The sequence below is a fragment of the Martes martes genome (genome assembly GCF_963455335.1).
Source record: "Martes martes genome assembly, chromosome: 9".
NCBI classification, from domain to species: domain Eukaryota; kingdom Metazoa; phylum Chordata; class Mammalia; order Carnivora; family Mustelidae; genus Martes; species Martes martes.
The window spans coordinates 120,846,036-120,868,746 of NC_137896.1; the positions used below are offsets into that span (position 1 = coordinate 120,846,036).

General features: G+C 40.2%; 1 protein-coding gene across 2 annotated transcripts in view; it reads left to right on the top strand.

The window, feature by feature from the left end:
- The window catches only part of ITSN2 (intersectin 2), a 137,332-nt gene that overhangs the window by 91,683 nt on the left and 22,938 nt on the right, over positions 1-22,711 (top strand). For both annotated transcript variants that reach the window (XM_080813960.1, XM_080813959.1), the window contains 4 exons: positions 2,665-2,710; positions 2,794-2,915; positions 4,856-4,952; positions 5,363-5,554. In XM_080813960.1, the coding sequence (XP_080670086.1) occupies positions 2,665-2,710; positions 2,794-2,915; positions 4,856-4,952; positions 5,363-5,554 (457 nt within the window). The remainder of the gene's footprint in view (positions 1-2,664; positions 2,711-2,793; positions 2,916-4,855; positions 4,953-5,362; positions 5,555-22,711) is intronic.

Genomic DNA, 22,711 nt, shown 5'->3' on the forward strand with positions numbered 1-22,711 from the left:
ACTTATTTTAAAGTAACAAAAGTAGGGATGCCTGGATGGCTCAGTCTTTTAAAGTGTCTTCCTTCTGCTTGGGTCATGATCCCCAAGTCCCATGTTGGGGGTGGGACAGAGTCCTTGCTCAGCGGGAAGCCTGCCTCTCCCTCTGCCTGCCACTCCTCCTGCTTGTGCTCACTCCCTCTGACAAATAAACAAAATCTTTTAAAATGTAAACCTATTACATGGTAATATAAATAACTTCCTTCTTATGAAAAACAGCAATATATTTTCAAAGAAGAAAGTTTGGTAGAAAGAGTAGCATTGTTTTGTATTTTTGGAAAGCTCTTTAATGTCTGGCTTACCTTGAAGACAGCTAGATATTCTTCACTGTTTCGGTATTCAGTCTGTGGTGATACATTCTTTTGGTTGACATATGTGAAGAAAATTCAACCTCACACAGATATGGGAGAAGACAGGAGTATTTATTAACATTTTCAGGTGCCTGTGGTTATGCTTTGATATTACTATACCAAAACTTAATAAGTGTTAAATTGTTACAGGTTAGTTACACATGAATCTAGAGCCATGTCAGTGAACATTTCTTACTGTTATATTAAAATTCACCACTCTGTTTTGGCATTGAATGGATTTTTTAATCCATGCATTGGTCATTTGGGAAAGATGGAATCCCTGAGTTATGCAAATATTCCTTGTATTGCCACATTTCATTATACAATATCAAAAAATTTTATTTGTTAATAGCACCATAGATCTCATGGGAAAATCTTCAAATACTTTGAAACTGTCAAACTCATGGTAGTAGATGGAAGTTTTCCAAAATTTCAATTTTCTCTTGAAATCTCGAATTGGATCATTGGCCACAAGTCCCATCAGCTGTATTCCTTGATGTGACAGACATGCTTTATCTTGGAGAAAAGTCTGCTAAATCCTGAGTCTGAAGAGTTTGTCTTTAGTTGTTCTTTCAAGTAAAAATGTCCCGTGAAAACCCCAGTTCAGCTCATAGTTTAATCACACAAGTGCTTCTCCTTCAGATAGCCAGCTTCTATTCAGTATGCTGCGGAAACGCTGTAGGGTTGCTTCCATTTAGTCACACAGAATTTTCAAAAGATTGTGTTTCACTAAGATTTCATAACATTTTTACTGCTTGATTGAGGACATTTTTTTTTAAGATTTTATTTATTTATTTGAAACAGATTACAAGTAGGCAGAGAGGCAGGCAGAGAGAGAGGAGGAAGCAGGCTCCCTGCTGAGCAGAGAGCCCGATGCGGGCCTCGATCCTAGGACACCGGGATCATGACCTGAGCCGAAGGCAGAGGCTTTAACCCACTGAGCCACCCAGGTGCCCGACTGAGGACATTTTTAAGTGAACCCGGTTTTGTTTGTCCTGTGATTATGTGGTTGTGAAAAATACTGTGACCTCTAGTATAATTTCACACCACTGTCATGATTCATGTAAGGCATCAGCAGTTTTACTCCTTGGGGTAAATGTCAGCACAGCAAAAGAACCAAATAACGTCTTAATACTGTGAATGAAAAAGGTCTTTATTTAATGAAAAAGCCCCTTGAAAGGGGCTCAAGGACCGTCCCCAGGGATCCGCAAACTGCCCGGTGAGAACCATCTAGGTTGACTTCTGGCTCTAACACTTAGAGGCCTTGGACAAGTTATTTCACCTTTCTGTACCTCAGTTTCCTTCTCTGTAATGTGGGGATAATCATAATACTTAATAGGGTTATTGTGAGAATTAAATAAGTGACTGTATGTAAAATTCATCGGCTGTAACCCACATCTGTTACACAAATGGTGGTTTCTAAATACTGTTCGCGTAAGTGCTCGGAAGTCGTGCCTAGCATCTCTTCAGCCTCAGTACTTCCCCTACAGCTGTGTTCACTCACAGAAAAAAGGTGTTCCCTTCCTTCCCTTTACTTGTTCAGATTCCTGAAATGAAGAAAGCTTGTTGGTGCAACTGTGCTGTAAAGTCAGACTGAGGTTATAGTTGCCACCCAGGGCATGGATTTTTTTGTTCTTATGTCAGGTTCGGGGGGAATATGCAAAAGAATTAAAAACATTGACTCCTAGGCAGCAGCAAATAGCAGTAAAACTCAAATATGCCTTAAGGTATGTTGTAGGTTGTGGGCATTGATGCTAACCTGATAAATGAGAGGTATCTGGTCACATTTGGTATTCAGGAAAGATGCATTTAATAAGCTATTCTTGTTGAATCATTGGATGCCAACATCAACCACTTGTGTATAATGTCTATTAGTAGACCAGATCTCCCCATAATTATGTTTTGGATTCTTTACTTACTTGGTTAATATAAGACTAATTGTTGGGGCACCCGGGTGGCTCAGTGGGTTAAAGCCTCTGCTTTCAGCTCAGGTCATGATCCAAGGGTCCTGGGATCGAGCCTCGCATCGGGCTCTCTGCTTGGCAGGAAGCCTGCTTCCCTTCCTCTCTCTCTGCCTGCCTCTCTGCCTACTTGTGATCTCTGTCTGTCAAATGAATGAATGAATGAATGTATGTATGTATGTATGTATGTATGTTATTTTGATCTTCATTTAAAGAAACAGTCCTGGGAATTAGAAATCTCTTAATTCCTAGTAACCTTTGCATTCTTACATCTGGATTATTAGAAAATGGTAAAACAGTATGTCTTTTTCTTACAGAGTTTTGGGAGTGCTAGCAAATCTGGAACATCAAACAAGAAACCTGGTATGTATAATAATGAAGTTGGAAAATTACTATAGTGTTTTAGTTGTCTTGAATTCATAGTTTCTTATCTGTCTTCTTTTCAGAGATTGCTCAAGTAACTTCAGCATATGTGGCTTCTGGTTCTGAACAACTAAGTCTTGCACCAGGGCAGTTAATATTAATCCTAAAGAAAAATTCAAGCGGGTGGTGGCAAGGGGAATTACAGGTAATAACCTTGAAGTAACATTTATCATTTTCATTATAAAAGTAATGCATGTTCATATTAAAAATTAAAAATTTTTAGATCACCTATAGTCATACCACCTAAGGTAATCAATATTATTTTAATGTATTATTTTCCCTCTAGTATTTTCCCTGTTCATTTTTAGCACATTTGAGCTGATATTATAAGTAACAATATGAAGGATAGTTTTCTATATAGACATAATTGTTTTCCAATAATACCTGCTTTAATAAACCACAGGTCACCTTCTTAAAGGAAAGCATAGCATCACCTTTGCCTGGGATAACCCCAGCTTGCTGTATAGCCTCTCTCCAGGAAAAGAAACATGATCCAGACTATGTACTGAGAAACTTGTTGGACTTTGCCCACCATAGTCTTATGCTTTTGAAACAGCAGTGAAAGGAAAGGAAATGTAGGCATAAATGAACCTAGTTTTTTCCTAAAATGTTAAAGGCAGTTATTGCATATGTCTTGATACAGAAAGAGAGTTCTTTTCTCCTAAAAGTTCCTTACTAGAAAAACTAAAAAGCATTTTAAGATTGAAAGATGATGAGGGGTAAAATAGCTGTATTTTTTTTATGTAAAATTGATATGTGATTATAATATGGAGGATAAACACAGCTTCATTCTTACAGATCAGCCTTACACAGTTCCTAGAGAGCAGTGGAGGTTCAAAATTCAGTATCTTGAATAACCCCCTGAAATCCCACCTTCCTGTTTTGCTTTGAAGATCAATCCAACTAAATGGGAAACATGGCTCTCCACAAATTGTGTTTGTGATCTCTGTATTCATTTTTAACAAAGCTCCAAGAGATGTTCATTGTGCACTGTACCATTTTAAGGTTAACTTGAACTTACTAAGAGAACTCTAGAAAAGTGTTTTTAGTTTATAAATATTATTTGTGTGAAATATGCAGAGCACTCTGAGCCCCAAAGGCCTCCTAGTAGCCTTCTACAACGGCATTTCAGCAGCACTTGGAGATGCATATTGAGTCTTCTGGTTGTTTGATACTAACCTGGAAGGTCACTGCAGAGTTCAGCAGTCCCCAAGACCACCCTAACTTCTGACACCAGTTGTTAAGTTTGGAGGTCCCCAAGATCACTCTCAAGTTCAGTAATTAACTAGAATGACTCACAAGGGACTGAAATTATTCTTCTCATAGTTACGGTTTATTACAGCAAAATAATTTAGATTAAAATTAGCCAAGAGAGGGGCGCCTGGGTGGCTCAGTGGGTTAAAGCCTCTGCCTTCAGCTCAGGTCATGATCCCAGGGTCCTGGGATTGAGCCCCGCATTGGGCTCTCTGCTCCATGGAGAGCCTGCTTTCTCCTCTCTCTCTGCCTGCCTCTCTGCCTGCCTCTCTGCCTGCTTGTGATCTCTGTCTGTCAAATAAATAAATAAAATCTTTAAAAAAAAAAAAATTAGCCAAGAGAAGAGATATATGGGACTGATTTAAGGACAGTTCCAAAAACAGAGCTTTCATTGTCCTCTCGCGGTAGAGTCGCGGGCAGCATTAACTCCTGGCAACAACACATACCACCGAGTATTGCCAAGCAAAGACGCTCATTCAGGCTCTGGTGTCCAGAGATTTTACTGGGGCTCCATCACATAGACATGGTTTTGCCCATATGGCTTAACTGAGTCTCCAGTCCCTCTGGAGGTTGAGTTCATAATATGTGACCCAAAGCATCCACCATAAGTCACATTGTTAGACTGTCTGGCATGGTCAAGGCCCCCAGAGAAAATAAGACACTGAGCAGTCAGGACATAACACAGGTTTAGAGATTACCTCCCAGGAGCCAAAGGTAGAGTTCATACCTCTTTTGGGACAGGGCTAAATTCTTACTACACAGCCTTTTTTAGTGTATATCTCAGTAATTGTTTTTATCTCATCTTTCATATTCCTTTTGCTGATCTTACAGGCCAGAGGAAAAAAGCGACAGAAAGGATGGTTTCCTGCCAGCCACGTTAAACTTTTGGGTCCAAGCAGTGAAAGAACTACACCTGCCTTTCATCCTGGTACGGCAGTGGGTTAACTTGTGTCGCAGCTTCTAGAAGTTTTGTTGAAACGCAGCAGCTTCTGAGATTAACATAAACTTTGAAAAATAGTAAAAATTATTTCTTTTTATAATTCTACCTAATGAGAACTTCCTTTGTAAAAAGTTCTGTGTGGAAACAGTCAACTGTTCGGTGACAATTGAACCAACCAGTTAATTGCTTCAAATTTTTCAAGGTGGAATTCCTCTTCTCTCATACTTAAAGTGCAGTAGTTCATGTGGATTAACTGTAGCTGGGAGATTCTTGTTTTGTAAAATAAGGAATGGAGGAAGGAGGGTGAGAGAGAGCAGCTCAAGGGAAATTTTAGCCTAGTTGTAACATGGGATCTTTGTAGGAATAATTAATCTATTATTTTGTTCTTTTTCTGGTAGTGTGTCAGGTGATTGCCATGTATGACTATGTGGCAAATAACGAGGATGAACTGAATTTCTCCAAGGGACAGCTTATCAATGTTTTGAACAAAGATGATCCTGACTGGTGGCAGGGCGAAATCAACGGGGTGACTGGTCTCTTTCCTTCAAACTATGTTAAGATGACAACAGACTCCGATCCAAGTCAACAGTGTGAGTAATACCAAACTGCTTGCTCTCAGCTAGTACAAAAGCTTTAATATGCAGCACATTCTGTCCCCAAGCATGTCTTAAACTCAGCACTCTTCTTAGCAAGTCTATATTAGTGATGAAAGCAGTAAATTGCAAAAGAAATTTTTTCACAAAATCAAAAGTTATACTGCTTAAATACTTTTTCTCTTAGCTTTAGACCTTACTATTAGACTGTATCTGAAAAGATGCCAACTCTTTTACAGGTTCTTGAGTTAAAGAGCAGTCTATACTTCAACTTCCCTTTACCACCATCCTTTTACCTCTAATGATCTTTTTCTGCTTAATAAAGAGCAGCCAGTAATTACCATATTCACTTACTCAAATTACCCTTTGAGAGTACAGGTGCTATTAATTTTGCAACCTTCTCATTTAATATCCATATATTTGCACATCATCCAGGTTAGCAGAGAATTAAAAACCTGTTTAAACTGTTTGTTTGCAAAACTCTATTAGGTGATTTTTTTAAGATGCCTAATGCCATAAGAGATAAATGAGTCAAGATCTGTTTCACTCTTTTCAGAACAAGGATCCAGATCACAGTATGAAATATGGCATTTTATAAAATTATCTCTAGTAATTGCCTAGCCTTTCTTATATTTGACAGTAAACACGCATTTATAATAATTAGAGAATAAACAGCACTTAGAAATGCTTTTTACCTTTATAAAATGTCACTTTTCCCCCACCCTTTTGATTTTGGTTGGTTTTTTTTTTACAGAATACATCATGATTCATCATGATTTGTATTTTTATCATTGTGAAATTATCTAAAATATTTATTAGCCTTTCATTTTAGTTTCTGAGAACACATAAATGGTAACCCAGTCAATCTGAGATATGCTTATGATTCAGTGCAAGTATTATGAATTTATACTATAAATTCTATAAAATTATAAATACTATAAAATTGAAGTATTAGAGCATTATTTTCACTGTAGAGCCTGTAGCTCCAAAAATAGTTCTGATCCTGGGAGAAGTCTTTCCTTTAGATAAAGCAACTGAATTTCCCAATTTGGATGTGGGAGGAGTTGAGTTTTTTATGGTTCGAACATCCCCCCAAAATGTGGGCTATCTACATGACCGTTGGTAAGCTCTGCTGATGGTTTGGCAGTTTCCAGAGCTTGCCCGCTTATCTCATTAACTGGACATGCGGGAGGTACCTTCCCTGGCCCCGGGAGGGGAAGATACTTGTCAGACCTGTGGGGTCTGGAAGCTTCTTGGCTAGTGAACCTTGGAGACACCCAGTGCAGCAGTACGTTTGGCTTTTCCAGGATGTGAAGGGACAGGTTTCCAAGTGCGTTGTTGTTGTTGTTTCTCTTGTTTTCCAGTGGAGGAACACTCTTTTCCAATTAAGTCTTATATAATAAGGAATACAAAGAAGAGATAAAAACTATTCTAAAGGAAGAACAGCCAGGAGTATATGAGTCTGTGAAAACTGGTTAAATTTTAGATTACCATTTGTGTTTCTTGGGCCCTTAACAATTAGTATTTTCATTTTATTATGTGATTAGGATGTTTTTTAAAGATTGAGGATTTTAATAGTTCTGATTTGTTTAGTTGATGTTGCATGTTACTAGTCAAATTTTTTTCTCACCCACTTAATTTGCTTTATGTTCATTTTATTCCTCATTTTTCTTTTTATAGGACCCAATGTTGTCTTCCAGTGTGAAAGCACCCCAGAGACCCACTATCCAAGTTTGACTCTAGCGTGGAGGCAGGGCAGGCAGCCCTGATCAAATATCTCCTACACAATTCATTAACTCCGTTTGAATGTTAGAGCCACTTGTGATTATTTCTTTGTGTTTCTAATTTACAGTTAAAATTTCTTTGTAACAAGTTAAAGGATAGTGGGTCTTTGTGTGGCTTTCCCTGCAGTTCACTCTGGCATCCTTTAGCATTTTTCTTCTTTTTTAATTTGGTAATTGTAGGTCATTAGCATGCATATTGAGTTTGCCCTTACATGGTGGGAGTTCAAACACACAAAGACCCACTATTTGCACAAACTATTCTCACTGGTTTGGAATGGGCTGCCATGCTTTTCTAATGTTACTGCAACATGTATATTCATTACAGTTCAGATAAAACTTGCTTATGTTTTGCTCTTATGTTTGATCTGATCCTAATCACAGTGAGTTCTTAACTGGTTCAATATGTGATTTGCTCCCAGATATGCACTGTTTACTGTTACTTTCTAATATGCCACCATGAGAACCAATATTGAAATCGTTTAAAGGCCAAGAACTGGAAATAACCTTTTTTCTATTTTCTGTGTGTTTCTGGGTGGGAGCAATAACACTTCTGGGAAGCTTTTTCTCAGAAAAGAGGAAAGCAGCCTATCCCAGCAGGATGTGCAGAGTGGGCTATGTTTCCTCCATCTCAGCCACGCACAAACGGGCACTGTACTGTAGGAGTTCCTTAGGGTCTGTGAGCTCTGGGCTGAGGAAGGTCCCGCACCGTATGCTGTAGCAGTCAGGTGTTACTTCTCTGTTGGGGACCTAAAAATGGACTCTTTTGGAGGAATGAAAGGCTCCTATCATTGACAGTGAGATAGGAAACCTTCCCTACCTTAGCGTTTAGATCTAGAATACATTCTAAAGTCAAAATTCATGATACCTATTTTAATTAGGTGACTGCCTGTCCTGGGTCATACAAGGACACATGTTGACGTTCTTCTTAACGTATTTAGTAAAAATCATAAGGAATCCTTGAAGAGTTTAAATGCCACTGAGGCAGGCATACAGGCTCTGCTCAGTCCGGAATGAATTCGAGTGAAGAAAAGATGTGTGAGAGCAGCATTTTTCTGTGTCCATGAAGCTGCTCTGAGGCTAGAAGATTGGTTTTACCACCCAGAATTCTCTGGCTAATATCTTGTCTTCAGACACATTGGCTACTTTGGCATAGGATTTTACTCCTTTTCCTTGAACAGAAAATACTTTAAAGATAATAAACATTATTATAAATAAGTAAATGATGTGAGAGTACCTAGCTGAAAGAAAAAGGGGTTTTAGTAGGCAGTATTAAACTATATTTGAAAATCAATGAGAAGTTTATGCAATTTAAAATGTTTACAAACTGCAGTGCAATCTACTGTTCATGAATGTCAGAGTATTATCAGGAAAAGTGTACATACAATCAGAGTCTTATTTCCTCACAATTCTTTAAGAGGAGTGAAATATGTTTTTATATCTCTGAGTTTCAGTTAGAGGCGTATTTTGTGCAATATTTATGTTAATGTGCCTATACATTGTGAATGAATAATTTCAGTCATTGCCTAAATCATAACTTTTTTCTTGAGAAAGAATCAACAGTTTAGGTAGAACTTTACAAAGTTCAAATGTCTGTGTTTCAAAATGCTTACCTTTCCTGGGATGTATGATGGTGTACATGTGTGTTCCCTGGGGCAGGGATTTCTAGTTAACTATTAGACCACCTCAGTTTTTAGTATTTGGCATCATCATGGTACTTTTATAAAATACGACATTAATAGGAAAGCAATAATAACACTTTACAGGTGGGATAACAGATTGCCTGCAGTCACTAAAGGAGACAGTACAAAGACTGAGTCCTTGTGAATTCAGCTGATCTTCCAGATTGTACGGATTACTTGGTCTTGCCTTTTATTTTCTGAACTTTCTGCTTTTGCACTGTTTGATTGGGTTCAGATTAAGGACCATTGCTTTAAATACATTTTAAACCCTGAGAGTGGAAATCAGACCACTGCTAATTAGCTGCACAATTTGGTATAACATTTTCTCTTTCTAATTTTGAATTTGGGCTTATCTAATACCCTGATAAATTATTTCAAAGGTATTTTATAGCTCAGATCGCTTCACTGTAACCCTGATAAATATAAGTTATCAAGAATGACATTCAAGGAAAGCTTAGCATCTGTAATCAGTCAGAAAAATAATACATTCATCAGGTACCCATGGACTAAATCAAATCCCATAAGGGCATACTTTTTTTTAGTATATGTGCTGCCGAAGCGAGCACACCATAAGGGCATACTTAAGCTGGATGTTGGTCTGGAAAATAAGTGTACTGTATTTCCTGAAATACCACTCTTTGTGTAGGTATTTTGCCATATATTTGAGAGAAAACTAAAAGTAAAGGAAACTGAATGACATGTAAAAGTAGTGTAAATCCTTCTTAAAAGCGCATGCAGTCGGTCCTTCACAGAACCTCCCGTTCAGCCACGTTGTTTGCTCTCTTCCTCGTTCAGGATGAGAGGCGGGTTTCAGTTGACTTAGAAAGAAACATTAGAAGGAAAGTGTTTATCAGGAACACAGAATTTTTGAAATGGGGATAAATCTGAACCCCATAGGAAGACTCCAAATACCTGTTAATTTTTTTTAAAGCTGTTTATTTCAAGATTGTAGTATGTGATAATCATTTTTAAAGTCTGTGATTAAACCTGATAGGTTTTCCAGCGATGAAAAAAGTGAGTTCTAAAACCGAAGCTGATTTTTTAGCAAATTAAAAAATTTAAGTCAATCCCACACATTATATAGTTTCCTCTAAAACTTTATCTTAAAAGAGTCATTTTAAAGTAGTACAACTATTAAAAAATGTAACTGTTATTTTAAAATACAAAATGAATAGTGACAGTTTAAAAGAAAGTGGGGGAAGGAAAAGTAGAGAAAGAAATGCCAGTTCCAGTCCAAAGCTTTATTGCCAAGTTTTCTTAGAATAAATTTTACCTAGTTATAAATTCTTGTAAATAGAATCTATAATGGAAATACTGAGAGACTTTGCCTGAAGTGGCATTATTGGATGCTGCTGTGATGCTACTGTAATAAGTTATTAAATTGTTGCGAAGTGCTGTTTTTGCCTTAAATTTTTATTTTGTGTGTCTTGAAACTATAGTATTAAAGGTGTTGAGATTGTGCAGATGCTGGGCACGCTTGGCATGAGGTCATCTGTTTTTATTTTTACGAAATTGTAATATAACTATGCAAGTGTGTTTATTAAAAGGACACAAACTACATTACTTGTATTGTGTATTTCTTTTGAAGCACCCTTTGAAACGTATTTTTAATTATATGTAGTCGTGATTGAATTTCTGTGGAATTTCTCTTTTTCCTTGACATAGTCTGTGGGTACAGGCCAGCGAGCTGTTTCATATTACAGAAGGCAAAAGAAATTTTTAAATGGTCAAGATTGATATAATTTGATCCAAGATAATCATGCGTATCTCAAAAGCAGAAGAAATTTTGATTTGAAAGTAAAAGAAAATATGATCTAGGGTAATAGACTACTGTGTTATTTATAGTTTTTACTCCAACTTGTTTCTAAAAAAATTGGAGGGAACTTACAAGTTGATACTCACTGCAAACCCAAGATAAAACATTCTTAGTATAAAACAAGAGTCTATGTACAAGAAATTGTAGTGAATACTTGGAGGCCCCAGACTTAAGTAGAGATTGACACTTACACTTAATCAAGTTGGTGGTTTCATCTTGAGTGAAAAAATATGTATCAAAATCCAACCCATCTGTCAGTGTCTGGCATAAACAATCTCTTTCCAGAAAACCTTTCCTCATCTCTGGAATTGAGTATTTGCATAAGGCCAGACAGGGACTAACTGCTGAGAATACGAAAACAAGTGTCAGCTAGTCCTGGGCTCGGGTAGCACATTGCTCTGTGAGGGGGTCAGGCACACAGGCAGATAATTCTAGAACAGCACACTAATAAGCACAGTGATCGACATTCACTGGGCACCAACAACTGTACAGAGGAGGAATACCTCATTCACTGTATTTGGGTGAATTAGAGAAGATTTCCTGGGGGAGGCAACTGGGAGACCAGTAAGATAAATAGGAGTAAGCCAGATGGGTTGGATGATGAAGAGTACGATAGACAAGAGACAGTGGAGGGGGTGATTTTATAAGCAGTTCATTATGGCTGCAGTGGAAGTGCAAAGCCAGAATCAGTGCAAGGTGGGGCTTGAGAGCCGGGCCAAAGGCTAGATCAGATTCTCTAGCCTGAATGAGAGATTCATTGGGACCACCTGGGAAGCTTTAAAAAAACTATTGATGCCTGAGTCCTCATTTAAATGGTCTAAAGCATGGTCTGCATGTGGGGGTTTTTCAGAGCTGCCCAGATAATTCTGCTATGAAGCCAAGGTGGGGAAAAGTGATGAAACAGAGCTAAGAACTGTTTCTGAAGGAGCATTGGCAGGAGTTGGTAAAGGAGGGGATGTGTGGGCGGGTTTGTATCCTGGTGACAGGTAGAATCGTTGTGCCACCAGTAGGAGTCAGAGTTAGGGGAAGAAGAAAAGTTTGGGTTTTTTCTACAAGGCCCCAGTGGGCCACCAGGGTAGACCTGTCCGGCAGGCGGTCGGAGCAGCAGGACATCAGCCAGTGGGAGGAACGCAGCTTGATGGTTGAGCCCATGAACATAGATGAGCTGAGGGTGTCAGCAGTTACGGTTGGGACCGCAAAAGCACCCACAAGAGGCAGGAAACAGGTTCTAGGAGAACAAGGACGCGCTGGCTGCACAGCCATTGCTCAGACCAATGAAAAGAAGAGAAGGAAGTGCCCTTCACTGAGCCCTTACTAATCTAGGTACTTTTTTGAAGTTCCCTAATGTTTTTCCTCATTATGATTTTCTTTTTACAGATACGGAAATGAAAGCAAAAGCTAAATAACTTGTCCGAGGTTACACAGCCAGTAGGTGGTAGAGCTGGGTTCAGATCCACATGGTTTGTCTCCAGAGCCCTTGCTCTCACCATCTACACTAGGGTGCAGCCACTGCCCCCCTTTAGAGCAGTGAGGCTCCTCAGTACAGCCAGCACTGGAACCAGGGAAAAGGAAAGAGGGAAAATCAGAGGCGGCACAGTGTTTCCTCTTTGTAGAAAGTACACACAGAGAAGCAGCCAGGAGGCAAAGACTGAATGTGACCAACGAGGACAGGAGTCTTTAAGAACAGTGTCTGGAAGGATAAAGCTGAACATCATCACTTTTTGGGTAGCAGCTTTATTGAGATAAGTCATATACCATACAGTCTATCCATTTAAAGTGTACAGTTGAATGTTTTTTAGTATATTCAGTGTTGTGCGACTGTCACCAGAAATAGCTGATTCCAGAACATTCTCCTCACCCCCAAAAGAAGCCCTGTACCCTTTAACTTTTACCTTCCTGTCTTCCTATACAACCCCCACCTTCAGCCCTAGACAGCCACTACTCACCTACTTTCCATGCCCATATGTTTGTGTATTCTAGGCGTATCATATATGTGGAACCATAAAATGTGTGGGTTTTGTGATTGACTTATTTTACTCAGCATCATATCTTCGAGGTACACCCATGCCGTGGGATGCCTCTGCCCTTCGTTCCCCACACAGTAGGTACACCACACTTGCTTATCCATTCTTAAGTTGATGGATATTTGCGTTGTTGCTACTTTTTGGCTCTAGGAACAACGCTGCTACAAATGTGTACAAGTTTTTGTGTGGGCATATGTCTTCGTTTCTCTTGGGTATACATACAGGTAGGTAGGAGTGGAATTGCTACATCAAATGGTAATTTTGTGTTTAGCTTTTTTTTTTAAGATTTTATTTATTTGAGAGAGACCAAGAAAGAGCATGAACAGTGGGGAGGAGCAGAGGGAGAGGGAGAAGCAGGCTCCCTGCTGAGTGGGGAGCCCGAGGTGGGGCTCCCTCCCAGGACCCCGAGATCATGACCTGAGCCAAGGGCAGACGCTCAACCCACTGAGCCACCCAGACACGCCTCTGTGTTTAACTTTTTGAGGACTGTTTTCCAAAGTAGCTGCACCATTTAATATTCCCACCAGCAGGGCACAAGTTTTCTCTTTCTCCATATCCTTACCAACACTTCTTGTTCTCTGACTTATTGTAGCCGTCCCTCTGGGTGTGAAGCGACAACTCACTGTGGTTTTGCTTTACATCTCCTCCATGACTAATGATGCTGAGTGTCTTTTCCTGTGCTTGTTGAGCATTTGTGTGTCTTTGGAGAGAAGAGTATTTAGATCCTTTGCCTATTATTTGCGTACTTTGTCTTCGTAATCACGTTTTAAACTTCGTTTTAAACAAGAACAAGTTCTGGGCACTTGAGTGGCCCAGTCGGTTAAGCGTCTGCCTTCAGCTCGGGTCGTGATCCTGGGGTCCTGGGATGGAGCCCCGCATTGGGCTCCCTGCTCAGCAGGAAGCCTGCTTCTCCCTCTGCCACTCCCTCTGCTTGTGTTCCCCCCTCACTGTGTCTCTCTCTGTCAAATAAATCAATAAAATGTTTTTTTAAAAAAAGAAAGAAAGAACAGCTAACATTTACTAAGCGTTTACTTTGTACTGAGCAATGGACTAAGTAAGTACTTCGGGTACCTGTCTGGGTTAGTCGGTGATGGAGTTAGAACTCAAGTCCCAGTCTGACTCCAAAGTCATGCTCTTAGCCTCTCCCCAAGCTGCTTTCCGTAACCTAGAAGCAGCTGCAACTCCAGATCACAAAAGCAGAACAACCATCTCTTAACTCCAAGAGTCAGGCAAGAAGAGTGTAAAGAGAATTCACTGTTTTAAATAAATCCAGTCCGGTCAAGTTACCCTGAAAGGTACTGGGGGGACCTGCTGCTAGGGTCCCTGTGTCGCTGGCAGCCGCCTGTTAACCACGAGCTCTGTCAGACAGTGCTGGAGAGCTGGTGTGTCCACACCAAGCATGGGGTGGCAAAGTGACCAATTACGTTGTCACAAACAGTTTGGAAGTATGGGCTGTATGATCATGCTGTTGGGGAGAATTAGGAGTAAAGCAGGCTGTTTAGTAATGGGGAGACCAAACAGCCCCCGTCACCCCAGGCCAGTGCTAGCATAGTAATGGGTGTGTGAGTAAAGTAGTGTGAGTGCCAAAGCATGCAGGACAGTGCACAGGAGGCGGGCGGTAGGACCCCGCTACTCACGGCATGTGTGACAGAGGAGGTTTATAGGTACCAGTCGCCACTTAGACACAAAAATGAGTTAAGGGAAGGTGAGAGCTCTGTTGGCGTTTCCAGAAGAGTGCCCCTTATTCCCTCTAGATTTCAGTCCAGCAAGCATGAGACCAGGTCACGTTTCTACACAACATCGTCCACAGTTTGCCCCAAGGAGGATGGCTGTGTAGACGCCATTTAAAATGGCCTGGCATTTCAAAGTGTAAGACTTGAATCAAGAGGCCTGGGAGCAGGGATTTCGTAGCTCTAAATTCTGCACTAAGTCCCTTAGCCACCAAACTTCCGAGGCTCCATATACTGGCACAGCAGGGGTCCGAGTGGGATCCGCTGGTCGCAGGGCTGATGAGAGGTTGTAAGTCGTCATGCGCGTGTTGGTAACAGTTATTTTTATGTTCAGATTAAAGGCTCTCTGTTGGGTGAACCTGAAAAGACTAGAGTTGCATAACACCTCTTCGTGATGTTCTGCGTCTGCCTGGCATGTCCCGTCCCTCACACGGGCCGGTGACAGAACTCTGGCTAGTCTAGAACATGTCGCAAGGCTCAGCCTGAACAAAACTCCTTCGATGGCTCAACCTCGGAGGCACCTCTGTCTGCCATTAGGAGGCCTTTGCTCTCTTTTAGGCTTGTGACCTTTCACTGTAGATTCCAAAGTAAAAATAAAACCAAGAAACGGTTTCTTTGTCCACTTGTGTTTATCAGCAGACTTGCTTTGGGAAGCTCTGAAATACATTCACTTAACCGATAACGGAATATTTCGCTTTTGCTTTCTGATGGTCTGCAATATTAGAATACATTATTAACTTCTCTTTTTGTGCTTAACAACCTAACTCCCGGTGACGAAGAATTGACAGGCATCAGGAAGACTTAGAGCTTAAAAGTTTGTTCAACAATTGTTTAGATTTCCAAAAACAAAACCACAAGTATCCGTGACTCCGTGGTGGGAGCATAGTGCCTGGTGCATGGTTGGTTGGTATTCGGTAGTAGTTGCCAAGTTTATAAACCGCTATTCTTTTTTACAAAATAAGATCTGCACTAATTTTCTGGTGCCCCGACGAAACTTCTTTATTAAAGGCAGCCTTCAGGGGCGCCTGGCTGGCTTAGTCAGTTGAACGTCTGACTCTTCATTTCGGCTCAGATCACGATCTCAAGGTCGTGGGACGGAGCCCCACGCTGGGCCCTGCGCTTGGTCTGGAGTCTGCTTGTCCCTCTCCCTCTGCTCCTCCCCTCGCTCGTGCTCTCGCTCTTTCAAATAAATAAAATCTTTTTTTCTTTAAGGCAGTGTCAGAAAATGCACACAGTTTCGTCATCTGGATTTACTGTTAAAAATTGTCTTTTCAGTGAGCTTCAAAACAGACTGAAACCCATTATGTGACACTCGGGCTGCTCCTTCGCGGTGGAGAATAGCGTCGTTCAGTGGCCTTGCTCTTCTCACAATGGGCAAGGACGTTTCTGGGACTTGATGATGTAATCCGAACAAGCTCTCTTTGTACTGGTCATCACAAACCATCTTTTGTCCTTCACCTTTTGGAGTCTCTGCAGAGCTCCCTCCTCTGCTTTCTTAGGCGTCTCTCATTTGCTCCTCACTCTCGCGTGCACTTAAACGACAGCCGCTCCCCGACTCTGGGACACAGTTTACAGGACTGTTATTCATTGTGCATAACTTGGCTGTCAGCCTCTGTGTCCTCACGCAAGTTGGGGGTGGGGGAGGGGGTCTTGTGACCCTGGGGACTTTGACCTGATTGTCGCCATGATCTCTCCTCTTTTTCTTACTTTGCCACACTTCCTGTCTGCCAGAAAGAACTTACCAGCACGTTCTCATCATTCTCTCTGGCCACCCGTAGTTACTATCGTTGTACCATCTCCTGCAGTTCAGGGCTTATCTTCATATCACATTCTTCAGATACTTGTTGGAAACCTACTATGTGGGCGCCTGGGTGGCTCAGTGGGTTAAAGCCTATGTCTTCGGCTCAGGTCATGGTCTCAGGGTCCTGGAATCGAGCCCCGCATCAGGCTCTCTGCTCGACAGGGATCCTGCTTCCCCCTCTCTCTCTGCCTGCCTCTCTGCCTACTTGTGATCTCTGTCAAATAAATAAATAAAATCTTTTTTTTAAAAAACCTACTATGTGTCAGACACTGGGGGTATAGCAGATTATAAAATAGGCAAAAAAAATTCCTCCCCTCTCGGAGCTGACATTTAAGTAGGGCAAGACGGAAAACAAAATGAATAAATATGTCATGTCTTGGGAAATTAAAGCAGGTTAGGGAAAGGGAATGATGGGTTGGTGGGGGAGGGTGGATCCAGATGGATTTCAGCTTTAAACAGGCTCTGAAGTGGTGACATGTGAGCAAAGACTTGAAGGACATGAGGGACATCTGGAGGGAGCCATGTAGATACCTGGAAGGTCGTTCTAGGCAGGGGGAAGAGCACATGCCAGGGCCTCAGTCAGGAACATGACTGTCATGCCTGAGGAACAGTGTGGAGCCTGGTGTGGCTGGAACAGAGGAAGAAGTGAGGACAGAGGGTTAACTGGGGAGATAGGGGAGACGGTTTAGGTTCTTGGAGGCCGTTTGTAAGAACAGCCTTGGCTTTTGCTGGGAGTGACAAGAACCCATCAGAGGGTTTTAATCTAAGGAAGGACACGATCTGATACGCTTTAACAGGATAGCTCTGGCTTGCTAGATGAAAGCAGGGCCTGGGACGGGGAAAGGCTCAGAAACAAGCAGACACGTTAAGAGGCTAGTTCAGTAATCCAGGTCAACAGTGGTGGTGGCCCGATCAGCATGATCCGAGCGGACGTAGTGGGAAGTGGTCAGACTATATTCTGAAGATAGAGCCAACAGGGGGATTGAATGTGGGGTGTGAAAAGAAGAAAAGTATCAAGGATGTCCCTAAAGATCTTGGCCTAAGCAGCCGGAGGCATGGAAGTGCCATTAAATGAAGGCACATGATGAGGGAGGAGGGGCAGGGAAGATGATGAGGAATTTGATTTTGGGTATTACCATCACTTACTTTTAAGATCGGTCAGTAGAGATGCTGGGAGGGCCGTAGGACGTGGTGAGGTCCAGAGGATATATTCAGGCTGGAGTACGCGGTTGGGAGTGCCTCGGTGCATAGATGATTCTTAAAGCCACGAGACTGGGGACCACCGAGGCTGTTTGTGGAAAAGAGTTAAAGGGCTGAGACTTTGGCTTCCAATGTTAAGTCTGTGGGTTGAGGAGGAGCTGGGAAAGGAGAGGAGGGGACGGGCTGGTGAGGTAGGAGGACATGAGGTGAGATGGTGACCTAGAAGCCAAGTAAAGAAGGATTTTAAGGAGGAGGGAGTGATCCACTGTCACAAATGCTAGTGATTGGTCAAGCGAATTGAAGTGCCTTTTGCTAAAGGAGGAAGCTACCTGGAGCTTTGGGTAATCTCTCCTTGAAACTACAACATTTGAAATAATTTTAATGCTTAGTGTTTCAGCTATATGCAGGAAATGTGTTTACATAGAAATATAGAGGCTGGTATTTGTTGAAATTAATTCTGTGGGTGCTTGAGAAAAATATTCCTTTGCATATGTGTTCACTATATTAAGCCTGTTAATATTCAAATCTTTCATATTTACTAATTTTCACTGAGAGATATTATAACCCACTACTTTGATTATAGATTTTTCAGATCTTTTTTCTTTCTTTTTTCCTCTCTTGCACCCTTCCTCCTTCCTTCCTTCCTTCCTCTCTTTCAGAGGTCATTTTGTCAATTAATTTTACATTTTGATGCTGTCCTGTTAGTTGCAAATGAAACCAGAATTATTATACCATCCTAAATATTTATAATGTTTACACAGATCTTTAAAAGCCTATTTTGTCTATTGCTAATAAAACCTCCCTAGTTGCTTTTTAACATATTGTAAATGTGGGGCCTTATCCAAACCTTTACTTCTGACATTTCTGTAAGATTATATGTTAGGTGTCATTGTAAACAACATCTAGCTGAATTTTTTTTAATTCCAGTATAATTAATATGTAGTGCTGTATGATGAGTTTCAGGCGTACAATATAGTGATTCAGCACTTCCGTACAACACCCGTGCTCATCACAGTGAGTGTACTCCTATCCCCATCACCTGTGTGTCTCATTCTCCCCGACTGCCTCTCTGGTAACCACCAGTTCTCTATATTTAGAAGTTTTATATTTAAATTTAAGAGGTTTTTTTTGTTTGGGGCACCTGGATGGCTCAGTCGTTAAGCATCTGCCTTCGGCTCAGGTCATGATCCCGGGGTTTTGGCATCAAGTCCTGCATCAGGCTCCCTGCTCAGCAGGAAGCCTGCTTCTCCCTCTCCCACTCCCCTAGCTTGCGTTCCTTCTCTCGCTGTGTCTCTCTCTGTCAAATAAATAAATAAATAAAATCTTTATTTTTTTTTAAAGAATTTATTCATTTATCCGAGAGAGAGAGAATGAGAGCGAGCATGAGGGGGGAAGGTCAGAGGGAGCAGTAGACCCCCTGCTGAGCAGGGAGCCCCATGCAGGACTCAGTTCTAGGACTCCAGGGTCATGATCTGAGCTGAAGGTGGTCGTTCAAACAACTGAGCCACCCAGGCGCCCCTAAATAAAATCTTTAAAAAAAAAAAAGTTTTTTTGTTTGTCTCTTTTTTGTTCGTTTCATTTCTTAAATTCCACATGTGAGTAAAATCATATGGTATTTGTCTTTCACTGACTGACTTATTTCACTTAACATTACACACTCTAGCTCTATCCAGTTCTTGCAAATGGCAAGATTTCATTCATTTTTATGGCTGAATAATACTCCATTTTATAAACACACACACACATACACACACACACACACACACACACACACACACACACATATCTTTATCCATTCATCTGTGGGTGGACACTTGGGCTGCTTCCATAATACGGTTGTTATAAATAATGCTGCAGTAAACATAGATGTGCTCTTATCTTTTAAATTTGTGTTTTCATGTTCTCAGGGTAAATATCCAGTAATGAAATTACTGAACTATATGGTAACTTTAATTTTTTGAAGAAATTTTATACTGTTTTCTCCAGTGGCTGTACCACTTTGCATTTCCACCAGCAACATAAGAGGATTCCTTTCCTCCACATCCTTGGCAACACTTGTTGTTTCTTATGTTTTTTATTTCAGCTGTTCTGACAGGTGTTAGGTGATATGTCACTGCAGTTTTGATTTGTGTTTCCTTGATGCCAAGTGATGACCATCTTTTCTTGTGTCTGTTGGCCATCTGGATGTCTTCTTTGGAGAAATGCCTATTCATGTCTTCTGCCCATTTTTGATGGGATTATTTGGGGTTTTTTGGTGTTGAATTGTGTAAGTTCTTTACATTTTTTAGATACTCACCCTTTATCAGATATGTCTTTTGCAAATATCTTTTCCCATTCATTAGGTTGTCTTTTTGTTTTGTTGATTGTTTCTGGTTTTGTGCAGAAGCTTTTTATTTTATTCTAGTCCCAATAGTTTATTTTTGCTTTTGTTTCCCTTGCCTCAGGAGACAGATCTAGAAAATACTTGCTGTGGAGGCACCTGGATATCTCAGCCAGTTAAGCGTCTGATTCTTGATTTCAGCTCAGGTCATGATCTCAGGGTGAGATCAAGCCCTGCATCAGGCTCTGCTGTCAGTGTGGAATCCGCTTGAGATTCTTTCTCCCTCTCCCTTTGCTCCTCCCCCTGCTTGTGTGTGTGTGTGTGTGTGTGTGTGTGTGTGTGTGCACGTGTGCTCTCTCACTTGCTCGCTCTCTCAAATAAATAAATGAAATCTTTAAAAAGAAGAAAAGAAAAAACTTGCTGTGTATGATGTCAGAGAAATCACTGCCTGTGCTCTTCTAGGATCTTTATGGACTCAGTCTCACATTTAGGTCTTCAATCCATTTTGAGTTTATTTTTGTGTGTGATGTATGAAAGTGGTCCAGTTTCATTCTTTCACGGGTAGCTCTCCAGTTTTCCCTGCACCTTTTTTGAAGAGACTTTTTCCCATTGCATATTCTTGTCTCCTTTGTCAAAGATTAATTGATCATTCAGTCATGGGTTTATTTCTGGGCTCTCTATTCTGTTCCATTAATCAGTGTGTCAGTATTTTTGTGTCAGTATCATACTGTTTTGATTACCACAGATTTGTAGTTTATCTTGAAATCTGGGATTGTGATATCTCCGGTTTTGTTCTTTCTCAAGATCGCTTTGGCTACTTGGGGTCTTTTGTGGTTCCATACAAATTTTAGGATTATTCTAGTTCTGTGAAAAAAAAATGTTTTAGGTATTTTTATAAGAGTTTTATTAAATCTGGGGATTGCTTTAGGTAATATGGACATTTTAACAATACGTGTTCTCCCAATCCATGAACATGGAGTATCTTTCCATTTGTTTGTGTCATCTTCTATTTCTTTCATCAGTGTTTTATAGTTTTCATAGTACAGGTCTTTTATCTCTTTGGTTAAGTTTATTCCTAGGTACTTTTTCTTTTTGGTGCAATTGTAAATGGGGTTTTTAAAAAATTCTCTTTCTGCTATTTCATTATTAATGCATAAAAATGTAACAGATTTCTATATATTGACTTTGTATCCTACAAGTTCAATTGTCAGTTCTAATAGTTTTTTGTTGGAATCTTTAGGGTTTTCTGTATATAGTATCATGTCATCTATATATAGTGGAAGTTTTACTACTACTTTACCACTTTGGTTGCCTTTTACTTCTTTTTCTTGTCTGACTGCTGTGGGTAGGACTTTCAGTACTATGTGAATAAAAGTGGTGAAAGTGGACATCCGTTTCTTGTTCCTGATCTTGGGGGGGAAAGTTTTCAGTTTTTAATGTTGAGTATGATGTTAGCTATGGGTTGATGTGATGTACCACGTTGATTGATTTGCAAATGTGGAACCACCCTTGCATCTCAGAAATAAATCCCACTTGATTGCAATCAATGATTTTTTTAATGTACTGTTAAATTTGGTTTGCTTATATTTTCTTAAGGATTTTTGCATCTATGTTATCAGAGACATTGACCTATAGTTCTTCTTTTGTGCTATCTTTGTCTGGTTTTGGTATCAGGGTCATGCTGACCTCATAAAATGAATTTGGAAATTTTTTTTCTTTCTTTCTTTTTTTTTTTTTCTTGTTGTAGTTCACCTATATATTACTTCTGTTGCTTTGATCAAATTTACTTCCTTTTTTCCCCTTTACTGGTTTGAAAGTTATGTTTTCTATGTCTATTCTTTGAATAGTTACCTTACCATTTCTAACAAATGTGTTTGCTTCCACGAAGTCTAAATTTGATGTTTATCTTCCTTTTTCTGATCAATGCAGGTGGGATGTTTTATCTCTAATGCTTCTCTTCCTGCCTCTCATGTGTTTAAAAAAAAAAATTACCCTCTGCCTCTCCTTGCAGCTTGTGCTGTTTCATTCTGTCTCACTCTTGCTCTTGCTCTCTGTGTCAAATAAATAAATTTTTTAAAAATTAGTTTTAAGTAAATTTAAAATCCACCTTGAATATTTACCTACCATTATTGTTATTTTATATCATCAATGATTATTTTTATTTCTCACATATTTACTAGTGTTTTTGCTCCCCCTTCCTTCCCTCTTTCTCTTTCTTTCTTTCTTTTCCTTCCTTCCTTCCCTTTTCTCTTTCTTTCTTCTTTTTCTTTCTCCACCACTCCTTACATCTCATTATTCCTTCTTTTTTTTTTAAAAAAAAGATTTTGTTTATTCATTTGAACGAGAGAGACAGAGATAGCAGGGAGGGAAGGGAGAAGCAGATTCCTGATGCAGGGCTCAATCCTAGGACCCTGAGATCATGACCTGAGCTGAAGGCAAACACTTAACTGACTGAGCCCCCCCAGCCCTCCTCATTATTCCTTCTTATTTAATTTCCTTCTTCCCAAAATACAACTCTTAATAGTTCCTTTAGTCAGCCTATGAGTGGGAAATGCCCTCAAACTTTGTCTGAAAATGTTTGTATTTCTCCCTCATCCATGAATGGTGTATAATTAGAATTCGGGTTTGACAGTTATTTTTGCTCAGTACCCTCTATTGTTGTGTTGAGATGTGTGCAGCTAGTGTGATTGCTGTTCCTGTGTAGTTGTTTTGCTTTTTCTTTGTGGCCATCTTAATCATTTTTTTTTCTCCTTGGTGTTTTGCAGTTTAGGTATGGATTCATTTTTATTTTTTCCATAAT